This window comes from Podarcis melisellensis, assembly GCF_964234715.1.
Source record: "Podarcis melisellensis genome assembly, chromosome: 8".
NCBI lineage: Eukaryota > Metazoa > Chordata > Lepidosauria > Squamata > Lacertidae > Podarcis > Podarcis melisellensis.
Window position 1 is genome coordinate 35139157 of NC_138540.1, and position 14122 is coordinate 35153278.

General features: G+C 43.4%; 1 protein-coding gene and 1 long non-coding RNA gene across 10 annotated transcripts in view; one reads left to right on the plus strand and one right to left on the minus strand.

The window, feature by feature from the left end:
* LOC309377150 (uncharacterized protein) overlaps nt 1-14122 on the plus strand; it is a 94640-nt gene that overhangs the window by 48075 nt on the left and 32443 nt on the right. For 4 of the 9 annotated variants that reach the window (XR_014171433.1, XR_014171434.1, XM_081924149.1 and 1 more), the window contains 2 exons: nt 5650-5811; nt 6122-6262. The exons of 2 other annotated variants lie outside the window; for them this stretch is intronic. Coding sequence is in view for 2 of the 7 variants with exons in the window: in XM_081924149.1 (XP_081780275.1) it covers nt 5650-5811; nt 6122-6158 (199 nt within the window). In the remaining 5 variants the exon portion in view is untranslated. The remainder of the gene's footprint in view (nt 1-5649; nt 5812-6121; nt 6263-14122) is intronic. 3 more of the 9 variants (XR_014171435.1, XR_014171436.1, XR_014171437.1) reach the window with 1 other exon arrangement.
* The window catches only part of LOC309377188, a 60460-nt gene that overhangs the window by 33440 nt on the left and 12898 nt on the right, over nt 1-14122 (minus strand). The gene's annotated exons all lie outside the window — the stretch shown is intronic.

Genomic DNA, 14122 nt, shown 5'->3' on the forward strand with positions numbered 1-14122 from the left:
CATGGACATCCAAAGAAGTTGAATGTTGGGAGATTCAGGGGAGATGAAAGAAAGGACTTCTTCCCACCCACTGCCCCAGGAGGCAGTGATGACTTTGAAAGGATTAGACAAGTTGATAAGACAGTTGGAGGCAGCAATGCTTCTGAATACTAGTTGCTAGAAACTGCAGGAGAGGAAAGTGCTCTTGTGTTCAGGTCCTGCCCATTGGTTTCTCACAGGCATCTGGTTGACCGATGGGAGAACAGGATGCTGGACTAGATGGGCCATTGGTCTGATCCAACAGGCTCTTCTTATATCCTCATGGTGCAAAAAACACTGTAGTCACTGTCATGGACCACCTGAAAGAAGCTTGTAGACCCTGTGGAAGGCAGTCCATTAGGGCAAGTGGGACACTTCCTCACCATCCTCAGTCTTGGTTCCTCCAAGCCCAGCTGCCTTCTTATTTACAACAAGTCCAATGAGGTGGCACTGCCTGTCAACTTCCTCCTCCATAGTCTCTGCCTCGCTCCTACAGAGCTCAACAGGAAGGAGGAGGATGGGACAAAAGTAGAATTAGGTGGCTCCACCAGTCATTGACTCTCTGGTTCCACCTACTGTTGGCCTCTGCACCTTCTGCCCCACCAGTTCCAATGGGCACCAGCCACCACTGCCAGTTGACCATACTTGGGGAATCTCTGGTCTATGGTTTTTCCCATTGTCTTGTTCCTAACCTTTTAACTGGATAAGCTGCATTTGAAGCTGGAGGGAGATCTGCTGTTTGCAAAACCTCCTATGTATCCTAGGTATTCTTTGCCTGTGAGTGCCTAGTGAATAAGGGTATAGACTAAGGTTACCAGATTTTTTTCAATGAATCCGGGGACACTTTTCAACTTCAGTAGGAATGATAGGATTTTGTATGGGGACTGATTTGTAAATCCGGGGACTGTTCCCGGGAAACGGGGACATCTGGTAACCTTAGTATAGACTATGGGAGAAAATCACTTCCATACCACTTTACTGAAGTGTTATTTGGATTCAGGAAGAGCTTGCTGAAAGATAAGTCGCCCTTTGGTATGTAGCAATGTATTGCTCCCCCCCCCCCATTTGCTGACTATTTCCCCTGCGTTTGCATTATGCAAATTGTCCCTGTCCCCCTCTTCTTCCTCCACACAGCGTGAGATAGGATTGGTTCTCTCTATTCAACAAAAGTGGCTGGGAATAGATGCTTCTATCTATATCGGATGCCTGTGCCTTGGCACTCAAACGCAGAAAGAAAACAATATCGGTCTGCCCGTAGGAGGCTGAATTTGTAAATATACATTAGTTTGGAAGTAGAATGAGAGATGATAAAATATTCAGAAAGTAGCTTGCACAGCCAGGGAGCAGATTAATGATTCTGCACAGGGGATATAAGTATATGTGATACGCACCATAAAATATAGATTTGGAACTGGTAACTGGGAAGACGCGGCACTGAAAGGCTGATCAGCTGCTGTCTGTAAAACACACACACGACTTTCTGTGAGGTTTGTGAGCAGCAGATTTCCCCCTCCCCCTGATGATGCAAACTTAAGAGCCACACTGCATGGGGGCGGGTCATAGCTCAGTGGTCCAAGGTTCAATCCGTGGCTTTTCCAGGTAGGTTGGAAATATTCCTTGTCTGAAACCCTGGACAGCTGCTGGCAGTAAGTGTAGACCAGGGATACCCAGTGTGGTGCCCTCCAGACGTTATTGGATGCCAACTTCCATCAGCCCAAGCCACCATGGCCAATGGTCAGGGTTAATGGGAGCTATACCACAGTGACATCTGGAGGATGCTGCATTGTCTACCCCTGAGATACAAACTTCTGAGTTAGATAGACCAATGGTCTAACCAGGAGAAGACAACTTCGTGTGTGTGTGTGTGTGTGTGTGTGTGTGTGTGTGTTTGCTTGCTTGCTTTTAAAACTGCATGGGCAAGTGCGCCCCTTGATCAGATTGTTATTATACAATTGCACTGAAATGCAATGTTCAGCATCTATTTTTTATTATCCTTAATTTTAAAAATGTGGGGGAAAGCACATGATTAAATACTGAACCATATCAATATTATTTTCATTATGCTGCTGAACCTTCAGTACTGGGAATATGCAGCATGAAATTTAACCGAGACGCTGTCAGCATTTGACATCAGTAATGAAATGTCATGTATTTCTCTATAGATAACTAAATAAAAAGTGAGCCCCCCCCCCAATTTTGAGGTGTTCAGTTTTAAGCACTTTTGTTCTCTATATTCTGTGATTTTGCTGTGAAATAATGTTGTTGTTGTTTAGTCGTTTAGTTGTGTCCGACTCTTTGTGACCCCATGGACCAGAGCACGCCAGGCACTGCTGTCTTCCACTGCCTCCTGCAGTTTGGTAAACTCATGCTGGTAGCTTTGAGAACACTGTACAACTATCTCGTCCTCTGTCGTCCCCTTCTCCTTGTGCCCTCAATCTTTCCCAACATCAGGGTCTTTTCCAGGGAGTCTTCCTCAGTTTCAGGATCTGTCCTTCCAGTGAGCACTCAGGGCTGATTTCCTTAAGAATGGATAGGTTTGATCTTCTTGCAGTCCATGGGACTCTCAAGAGTCTCATGGAGTCTACTAATTAGTTCCAGAATTAGGCATTGTGATGGTTTTATTATCATTTTCCTTTTCTCGCTTTTTTTTTTTAAATGTGTTTCTAATACTAGTACTCAGGCTCATAGATAATAGCTTAGAAACTTGGAGGTAGAATTTGGTTCGGAAAACATAGGGTAGTTAAGATTGTGTTCAAAATGAGCCTTGATTGCTCCAAAAGTTCTTTCGGAAGAAAATAAATTCAAATTAATTTAATTTGCCCAGTTTATCCCGTGTGTATGGATAATGGCTGAATGTCTCCCTGCTATGTACAAGGCCAGAAGAAAGAAAGAGAAAACTTCCCTATGCCTTTCTCCTCAAATTACCGGTATACACTGTTTCTGTTCATCTTTCCTCAATAAAGCATTATCAGGTTTTCTTTGCTCTCTGAACTCCACCTGCATAATTTAAGTCACTTTGCTAACAACACTGACACAGATCATTGGTATCTTAATTATCTGTTGGTATCCTATGTATAATCATGCATTATCATGGTAGCCATGATAATATGACAGCAACAATCGCAGATAACAATGGCTCTCAAAGTGAACCATTCACAGTGGGATCAGGTGTTAAACAGGGTTGTGTCATTGCCCCAACTCTATTCATTATTTTCATTGCCATGATCTTACACTTGGTTGAAGGGAAACTCCCCACTGGAGTAGAAATCATATATCAAACAGATGGAAAGCTCTTCAATCTGAACAGGTTGAAAGCAAAGAGTAAGGTTACCGTAACTTCCGTCATAGAGCTTCAGTATGCTGATGACAACGTAGTGTGTGCATGCTCTGAGGATGACCTCCAAACCATCCTAAATATCTTTGCAGAAGCTTACGAAAAGCTTGGACTATCACTCAACATCCAAAAAACCAAAGTGCTGCACCAATAAGTACAAAGTAACCCCTCTGCAGTGCCACAAATCCAACTCAATGGTGTAATGTTGGAAAATGTCGATCACTTCTCCTACCTACCTCTTTCCATAAGGACCAACATTTATGCCGAAATCCAGCATTGCCTGACTTCTGCAAGTGCGGCTTTCTCCCGACTGAAGTGCAGAGTGTTTGAGGACCCAGGACATTTGCAGCGAAACCAAAATGCTTGTTTACAAAGCTATTGTACTACCAACCTTAATATATGCTTGTGAAACATGGACCACTTATAAACTTCATCTCCAACTCCTCAAAAGATTCCATCAACAGTGTCTCCAAAAAATTTTACACATCACTTGGGAAGACAGGCAAACTAATATCAGTGTACTGGAAGAAGCAAAGATCACCAGTGTTGAAGCAATGATTCTTCAACATCAACTTCGCTGGACTGGTCATGTTGTGCTGATGCCTGATGATCGTCTTGCAAGCAACTGCTCTATTCCGAACTTCAAAATGGAAAGCTTAATGCTGGTGGTCAACAAAAGAGGTTTAAAGACTGTCTCAAAGCAAATCTTTAAAAATGTAGTATAAACACTGACAACTGGGAAACACTGGCTTGCAAGCACTCCAGTTGAAGAACAGCCTTTACCAAAGGTGTCATGGGCTTTGAAGACACTCAAACTCAGGACGCAAGGGAGAAACATGCTAAGAGAAAGCCACGCTTGGCAAATCCACACCGTAATCAGCTCCCACCCGGAAACCAATGTCCCCACTGTGGAAGGACATGTGGATCCAGAATTGGCCTCCACAGTCACTTACGGACTCATGGTTAAAACCGTGTTTATGGAAGACAATCTTACTCAGCTACGAGTGATCGCCGAAGAAGAAGAAGATGTAGGAAATGGTCAGGAAGAGCAACTTTCTATATGTGATGGCCTGGGACTCGGGCTTGGACTCGGAACCAGAGGAGTCTCAGTCTGCACCGGATCCTTTGCCTCAGGCATCATCAGAACCAAGTCTGGGGCTTGATCCTGAAGAGTCCCAGTCTGCACAGGTTCCCCCTGCAACAAACACCAGCTGGGCCGAGTCAGAGGTCTGAGCCTGCCCTGGCTCCAGATGCTGGGATTACCTCGTTGCCTTCAGCTGGGCCATCACTTACAGCTGCTCCACTACCGGTTGGGTCAGGGGAGGCTGAGGCAGCCCCTGGGTCTAATAACCCACCGACGTCTCCCGAGCTGCAGAGACTAAGGTCTGAGAGAAGGAGAGACCTGAGTACTCGCTGGGGGAGTGCTCGCCTTCGGGCCAAACAGGGAGGAGAGTTGCCGGGGGATCAGGACCTGCCGTTACCCCAACAAAGATAAAAGGCTGACAGACCCTGCCCCAGGTTGCGGGAGCAACATTGCTGTATGCCAGATCCTGCCTGTACCTGTCTTTGCCTGGTTTCCTGCCTCGGCCCTGTCGGACTGACTCTTAGCAGAACCTCCGGATTCTGGACTGGTCCTGGACTGTGTTTCAAAGGTTACCCCCGGACCCAGCACACTATATTGTTGATTGAGTTCTATGAATTTAGTTCTGCTAGCTCTTTCGCTGCCATAAATTTATGCTGGTAAGGGAGGGGAGAAATAAACTGGTTACCAAATTGATGCTCCTGCACCAGATCCCCAGAATTGCACAGTTATCGTCATCACCACCAGTGCTGCCTTAGCTAAAACAGCATAAGAGTTTTCACTTCCCCAAAGATATGTGATCGTAACTTCCTTCCAGCAGAATAACGTGGGAGTTAATGGTGGTGTAAGGGGTTTAGTAGCATTTCTAACTTCATCCAGCTGGCGTAACACAAAGACAGGACGGCGTTGTAAATCTGATTTCAAAGTTATTCTTTCTCCACTAAGAATTTTAGGAGCTGCAGTTCTTTGGGAGGAAGCTAGGGATTTATAACAGAGAAATCTCAGCTCTCTTCAAAATGGAAATATTACAAAAATACCATGATAGTTAAATTGGATACAAGCCCCTGAGGGTTTGCAGTGTAGCGATGCCCTCGGTTTGGTGGGGGCGGGGGGGATAAGAAGCTACATGACCCAAATCCCCCATATGTGTTTGCAGGTGGCAACGTTGCCTTGAAACGCATCACCAGGTTTTCTCTTTCTCGCTACTCTCTTTGAGATTTGAGCGCTCCACTCCTCCAAAGCCAGACCATAGCTCAGTGGTAGAGCACATACATACTTTGAGTGCAGATGGACCCAGGTTCAATCCCAAACATCATCTCTATGTGAGGAGAGGGGCAGACAATCCTTTGAAACCCTGGAGGCTGTGGACAGCCCTCAGGTAGATGGACCAGGAATCAGTAGAAAGAAGTCAGTTTTCTATGTGGGCCAGCCTCTCCCCGCCCAAAATAATCCATGCAAATCTGAATTACTGGATTCACACTAAGTAAGGGACAGTGTTCTGTTAGAAGGAGGAGAAATCAAATTTCCAAGAATATTAGATGTTCCCGAATAAAAGCCCTGCTGAGTAACATACACATTTTTAATGGCTTCTTATCAATCTCCTTCATTCCGTATACAAACAGCAAAAAACGAAGACAGGATTAAAAGATTAGATTTGTCAAGTTGTGTTTTTTTTTAATGTCTTTCAGATTCTGCGTTATTAAACCCAAGCCACTGACCACATAGCTGGGCTTCTCTTCATTTGACAAGAAAGGAGGATTTCTTCATGCCTGCAATTGATTTCCACACTTCAAATTAAAGATTATTCAATCTTCCTCTAGAAATCTGATGTATGTTTTACAGGCTTTTCTTTTTCTTTAAAAAAGAAAAAGTCCTTTACCCTAATTATGCCATTGCATGTCACAATTATCACTTGACTTCAGCAAAACCCTTCGGCAGGGGGAGTATATTGAGGCCCGAAGGTCAAATATAAACATTTTAATAAGGAAAGAAATAAGAATGTGAGGGGCGGTAATTATAAATTAGTGCTTTTAAGGGGGGGGGCAGGCTTATCACTTTAAAAAAAAAAAACAAAAAAACTATGCTGATGCACATGTAAGAAAAGTTGGGGGGGGGGGACTCCATGTACCAGGATTATAAAGTTCAGTGCAAGCTTCTTAATACCACATGATTTTCTGATTTTCTCTTTCATAGTCCCAGGTTAGTTAACATCTTCACATTTTTTTCTCTTTCTTTAACTCTCCCCATGCCAGCTAGTGCAAAACAAATTTCTCTTTCACTCCACCTCCCTTTGTCTCCTGCATTTTTTAAGATGGTGAGTCTGCGGTGGGAATGGGCAAACACAACATTTTCACTTTTTCTCAGTTTTTCATTTTGCCAACCTTAAATTAAGTTCTCTATATTTCCACATCAGTCTGTGATTAAAAAAAAACAACTAATGAAAGGTACGGTAATCATCATTTTAGCAAAATGTCTCCTAATATACACATATGTACTATATGCAGTTTTTTCTAATATACACATGACATGTTTGAAAAGCAACTTTCCCAAACATAATACATTATTTTTACATTTATATGCACACTCCTCCCCGATACACTTTTTTTTGGTACACATCACTTGGCTGGGGAACTGCATTGCAATATGTTTCGGTTCATATATTGCTTTGCAAAATGTGAATTAAGTGATTTTGCATTTAAATGAGAACTGAATCAAATTTCTCCTCCCATCCTAACAATAATTGTTGACTTTAAAAAAAAAAAATAAGTATTGACGTCCAGACATATTCAGACATTTATGGATCTAATTTCACTACTTTCTAAATGCCAGGATAGCGGACTCCCTTGTGGTCTTAAGGCAGTGTTGGCATTAATGACACTGTCTGCAGCCGCCCATTTCTCCTTCATTCCATCATCTCTTGTGTCTGTTTCAACAAAGTCATCCTTTGCCTGCACCCCCAGTCGCAGTAGGAAACACTAGAAACTGAGACCTCAAACAACCCATTTGAATTTATGCTCTAAAAGCTTCCCAGACTTTGACGTGCAGATGCCATCAAAGGCGATTCTTATCAGCATCCTGAATGCTCAGGTATGATGTCTGTTGGCGGCTTAGCTGGGGGTATTTTAGCAGTGATGGCAAAAACGGCATTTCATTCTCCCACATCTGAGGCTTGGGAATGACTTTGCAAAGTTTCGTTAATTAAGCCTGGCAGCCCCCTTGTGAGTCAGACAAGGAATATCTAAACGTGCGACATTATCCGCAACTCTAATGCAGCCACCTGTGGGATGGAGCGTGACAGTCCTCCTACAAGGCAAGCCCACACAGCTTGCACCCTAATTAAGCAATTAGGAGCCGTGGAAGGCTTTATTCAAAGAGCATGTAATTCCAGGCAATGTGCAGGTTGAGAAATGCATCTGTATCTGTATCTGTAACCTGCATTCTTTGACTTCGCCGGCGAGTTTTGAGCGGCGCAAGTTACATTGCCACGCTTCATCCCAGCAACAGCAGCAGCAACGGGATTTGGTAATATGGCACCCAGGACAAGGACAAAAGTTGGCGCTCCCTGTATACTTCTTGTTTTCACAATAGTTCCTTATTTATTATTAATTTGCACACACCCCTTGGCTTGGTGCCCTGTGCAGGGGAACCGCCCGCACCACCCTAAATCTGGCATTGGTCACAGCAAAGCTTTGTCTAGCTTAGTACTCTGTCTGTGACAGTAACCGGCCCTGCAGTGGAGACTGGGAAGTGGGACTTTTTGAAAACTAAGTGTCGTGCGGTTGCATGACAGCAACACTATTAGATGGATTTCCTTTGGATGAGGAGCTAAACAGTATCTTTCTGTGTGCGGGCGAAATTATGAACATACAAAGCAGGGATGGTCCAAAGATAAATCTACTGATAGCTGATTTGCAGCAGATCTGCAAGGGTTTATGATTTTGAATTGTTTCAACAATATCGACAAAAGGATGCCTCTTCAGCCTTCCAAATTAAGTTGTTTGAATCCCTGAACAACTCAAGGTTCACACTTACATTTATCTATTTGTTATGTTTATATCCCATCTCTCCCCGAATGAGCTCAATGTGGCATACATGGTTTCCCCTCTCCTCATTTTCCCCTCACAAAAACCCTGTGAGGTAGGTTAGGCTGAGAGACAGTGACAGGCCCAAGGTCACCCAGTGATCTTCATGACTTAGTGGAGACTAGAACCCCCGTCTCCCAGGTCTTAGTCCATTACTCTAACCACTACACTACACTGGCTGTTACTGGAATTCATACTGGTGTATGACTCATGAGGTGGTGTTGGGGCTCTCCTTTCTGAGCCACCATTTTACCCCCGGTTCCGCCCATCTCCCATCTACTATTTTGTACCTAGCTCCATTTGGTAGAGCTCATGGCTCTCATAATCCTGAAGGGCCGTAACTCAGTGGTAGGGCATCTGCTTTGCAAGCAGGAGGTCGCAGGTTCAATCCCTGGCATCTCTAGGTAGGGTTAGGAATGGACTAATGGCAGCTTTTTATGTTCCTAAAAAACCCCTCTTAAGTAGATTCTGATGTGAATGAAATTTAAAGCAACATGCCAGAATCTTGGTCAAAAAGCCTCAGCTTCATAATGCAACAAGTATTGCAGTGTGAGAGGAACATTAGAAAATGGGACAAAAGTGCCAGAATTCTAATCAGGAAATCTAATGCAATCGTCTCCACATCTGAATGCACCCTGAGGTTGGTTGGGGAGCACCCTATTCACCCTTACAGGCCAGCCTCCATGGGCCTACCCCTCAGTTTCACAAGGCCAACCTTATGCCATGAACTAAACAAAATTGTTGGTAGGGATGGCGCATTAGAAAATCAGTGCCTGCATTTTCCCTGCACACAAGGACAATGACATAATGATTGCCTTATTATGTTACTATTCTCATAGCCATTGTAGGCTTTCTGCCTTCAGAATGTGTAGGAATTGTTTTCGGCCGCTGCCAATGGGGAAAAGGCTGCTATATTTATAAAACTATCGTCTCTGTTCTGGGGGGGAGGGGGGAGGAGATTGGAATCACATCATAATTTTTCATGACTGAGATGCTCCATTTTACAATGCAGAATTGTTGTGGGGTTTTTTTTTAAGGTGCTTAAATTAGCACGGAAGAGATTCAGATCAGCTTCTGGCTTGGATACAGATAGGAGATGCTCCATTCTATTTTTAATTATCCTGGTAATGGCTTGCTTTTCTATATGTTGGCCACATATAAGATAAGCATAATGCCACACTGACATGTGAATAGCTTATTCATTACGAGAGCCTGCTAAGAATCCACATCCGGCATTCCTCTAACGAAATGCAGCTGGAGCTTTCGGATACAGGACTAAGCATCTCTTGAACAGCTTGTATTCTGCAAGGTTCAATCGGCTATTATCTGTTGCATTGTGGATTATCTTCTCCTCTACTGTGAATAGGAACCTCGCCCTGCAACATTAACCATGCTGCTGCAAACGCTGGAATTTACATAATGGAATTGCATTAGGGTGAGGACAGATGTGAAAAATTGAGAGCAGCTGGGCCATTTTAAAACATCTGCATACCTGAATTCATAAAAAATGCATCTCTCTCTGCCCCCCGCCCCATCCCCCACACTTCTGGGGCAAACTCAGAAAACCCTGTGGTATATTAGGTTTAGCCTCAAGGGTCCATCATTACAGTTCTGCTACATAAGATAAGTAGCATTATCCTCCATAAATTTGTCGAATCCCCTTTTAAAGCCATCTAAGTTGGTGGTCATCCTTCCCTCCTCTGGGGGCAACCATAGTTTAACCGTTCATTCCTTTATTCATTCATTCAGCCTTTATTGGCATAATATAGTTTAACTATGTGCTGCATGAAGAAGTACTTCATTTTGTCTGTCCTGAATCTTCCAACATTCAGCATACTCGGATGTCCAGAAATTCCAGCATTATGAGAAATTGTGGGTGATCTTTTTCTGCACTTCCTCCTCGCTGCTCGCCATGTGTCAGGGTTCAGAACATGACCCTCCAGCAAATCTCCCCCTTGCCAATGACCTGGAGGAGCCATCAGATCTGGACATCACATCCCTACAAGGAAATTATCTCAAAATCTCCATTTACAGAACATAAATATATAAGGAGCACCCTCCTGGTTCAGGTCCATGGCTCATCTGGTCCAGTATCCTCACAGTGGCCAACCAGATGCCTATGGGAAGTGCACAAATAGGACTTGAGTGTGACAGCACTCTCCTCACTTAGAGCAGAGACATTTTGACTAGTCTCTGTTGATTGTCTGATCCTCTTTTAAAGCTATCCTGCTGTTCAATCCAGTCCCACCCATCTCAGTCTGACTAGAGGATTCAGCCAGATTCACTTTATAGTTAAGGTAAAGGACCCCTGACAGTTAAGTCCAGTTGCAGCGCTCATCTCGCTTTACAAGCCGAGGGAGCCGGTGTTTGTCCGTAGACAGTTTTTCCGGGTCATGTGCCAGCATAACTAAACCGCTTCTGGTGCAATGGAACATCGAAACCAGAGCAGCGCACAGAAACGCCATTTACCTTCCCACCAGAGCAGTATCTGTTTATCTACTTGCACTTTTTTGGGGCGTGCTTTCGAACTGCTAGGTTGGCAGGCGCTGGGACTGAGCAACAAGAGCTCACCCCATCACAGGGATTCAAACTGCCAACCTTCTGATTGGCAAGCCCAAGAGGCTCAGTGGTTTAGACCACAGCACCACCCGCATCCCTTGTACTTAAGCTAGGTGTGGACATTTGAGACAACCATTGCACTTGAGTAGATGAACATTCATGCGGAGATAACAACTTTGTGTACATGCATTCTGATCATGGGGTGTATATGTTGCATGGGCAGGGAAACCAAAAAGGTATGTTGGGTGAAGATATCCCCACCTCCTCTCTGATGTGTACAACACTATGCAGCCAAATTGATCTGCAGATCTGGCACAGTTACAGGTGCCACATAATACTCGTTCTGCATTTGTAATAAATCAATATTTTGATGTGGCAGCACCTACACTTTGGAACTTCCTTCCTATGGACATTAGGCAAGCACTTTCACTATACTCTTTTCGGCGCCTGCTAAGAAACATTTTTGTTTAGTCCTGAGAACATAAAGGTAAAGGGTAAAGGTACCCCTGCCCGTACGGGCCAGTCTTGACAGACTCTGGGGTTGTGCGCCCATCTCACTTAAGAGGCCAGGGGCCAGCGCTGTCCGGAGACACTTCCGGGTCACGTGGCCAGCGTGACAAAGCTGCATCTGGCGAGCCAGAGCCGCACACGGAAACGCTGTTTACCTTCCCGCTGGTAAGCGGTCCCTATTTATCTACTTGCACCCGGAGGTGCTTTCGAACTGCTAGGTTGGCAGGCGCTGGGACCGAGCAGCGGGAGCGCACCCCGCCGCAGGGATTCGAACCGCCGACCTTTCGATCGGCAATGAGAACATAAGAACCTGCTGAATCTGGCCCAAGGCAAACCTACCCAGGTATGTACAATGTTCACATGTGTTTTGATGTTTTTAGTTCATTACTGATTTTAATTATTATTTGAATGTTTTAAACTATTTTAAACTATTCTAACTGATAATTTTATTGTTTTATTCTTTTTGTAAACTGCTTTCAGGGTGTGTATGTATGTATATATATATATATATATATATATATATATATATATATATGCAGGTTTTGGTGTCCTCGGGTGTCTTCCCGTGTAAAAGTTGGGGTGTCTAGGCGACGTTTCGACGAGGTCTCACTCGTCATCTTCAGGCTGGTGCTTTCGGCTTCTTGTTACTGGAACAGAGCAGGATCTCAGTGTTTGAGTTCCTATAAATACTGTTGAGGGGGTGTGGTGTATAGCCTCCAATGTTCTGGGCAGAGAGGAAGTTCCCAGGCTAGTGTGCCTTTTCTTCTTTTGTTCCTTAATTACTTGAGGGATATCTTGAGTGATTTCTTGAGTGATATCCTGAGTACCACTTAGGTGGGTCATTAGGTGTGGATTAGTTGCTAAAGTCTTTGTGTCTTGACCTCTTGAACTTTGTGAAGAGTTTTTCTGAGAAGATGGCTGTACTGCACTTAGTTGTGCTCTGGCTTGGCTTCGTGTATAGGGGCGAGCTGTGGTTTTGTGGCCTGTGTCAGCCAGATCTGTGTAGGGATTGCAGGGGGGTGCAGCATCCGGAGGTGCCACCATGGTTTGGCTACTGGATGGTGTCTGTAATTTATCTGTGGAGAGGGTCTGGGTTTGGGTCTGGTGTGGTTGATTGGTGATAGCGTTCTGTGTGCTATATATTTGCTTTCGTAGATTTTCACGGGTACAGGAATGCAGGTTTTGGTGTCCTCGGGTGTCTTCCCGTGTAAAAGTTGGGGTGTCTAGGCGACGTTTCGACGAGGTCTCACTCGTCATCTTCAGGCTGGTGCTTTCGGCTTCTTGTTACTGGAACAAGAAGCCGAAAGCACCAGCCTGAAGATGACGAGTGAGACCTCGTCGAAACGTCGCCTAGACACCCCAACTTTTACACGGGAAGACACCCGAGGACACCAAAACCTGCATATATATATATATATATATATATATATATATATATATATATATTTATATGAATATATATATGAATATGAATATATATATATGAAATAATAAATAAATAAATAAATAAATATCCAAAATCATGGTTTCATAAACCATGGTATACCATTATGAACCAGGCCAATACATTTCCTGTAATATCCCCCCACCCCCCTATTATTAAACCAAATGTTTGTAGACAAAAACTGATGGTGAAGCCACCTGTTCAGAATGCTGGAGCAGCTATTTTCTTGCAGCTGGTTCCTCATATGTTAATGCTTTAATGTATTTTTTTATATAAAAAGTAATCCTTAGAAGTTCTCTTATTCAATCAGATCAAGGCCAATGGCCTGAGCAATATCATAATGGGAATTAAAATGATTATTTTTATATAGTTATACTTTAAAAAAGAAAGAAAGAAGAAAAACCAATTCTCTCTCATTGATATCTGAAGTAAAAAGGGTCCTTTTTAGGTTTTTATTTTCTCCATCCAAAGATCCAGCCTTTATTGTCATTCCTGAACATTAGCCTCAAGGTTTAATTCAAGTTGAATGTAGGAGAATACTTTTGTAGTCCTTCATTTACATGTATGCCAACAAGCTTAAATGCACTGCAACCTTGGAAGACTTTCAAAGGAAGTAATAATTCCTCTGAAATAGGTCTTTTGAAAGCGTTATCTTGTTCCTTCTCTTTCTGTTAATCTTGGGAACCCCTTAGCATGTCAAAGCAATTTTTCTAATGTCACATCGTCTCAACATTACCATGAAAGCGCTTTAAAAAGATGATTTGAGAAAGAATAAATGTTGAATGAGCATTTACTAAAGGGCCATTTATGCCCCATTTGCATTTTGACTATGTTTTTTGAAATGTTTGAAAAGCCAGCTAATTTGAAAGTCAATCTCCTCTCCAAACAAACTTCGGGACACAAGTGTGTTTACACCAATCTCCTTCCTTTGTGCCTTCATTAAAAATAAAATCGTTAGATTGAAGCTGGTTTTTCTTTTTTTAAACAGGGCTGAGATTAGACAAGTAAGACCTAATGCTGAAATGGTATTCTGTTCAGGGATGTTAGCTGTGAAGAAATGCCTCCTCTCTGCTATTTGAAAGAATATAAGGGCA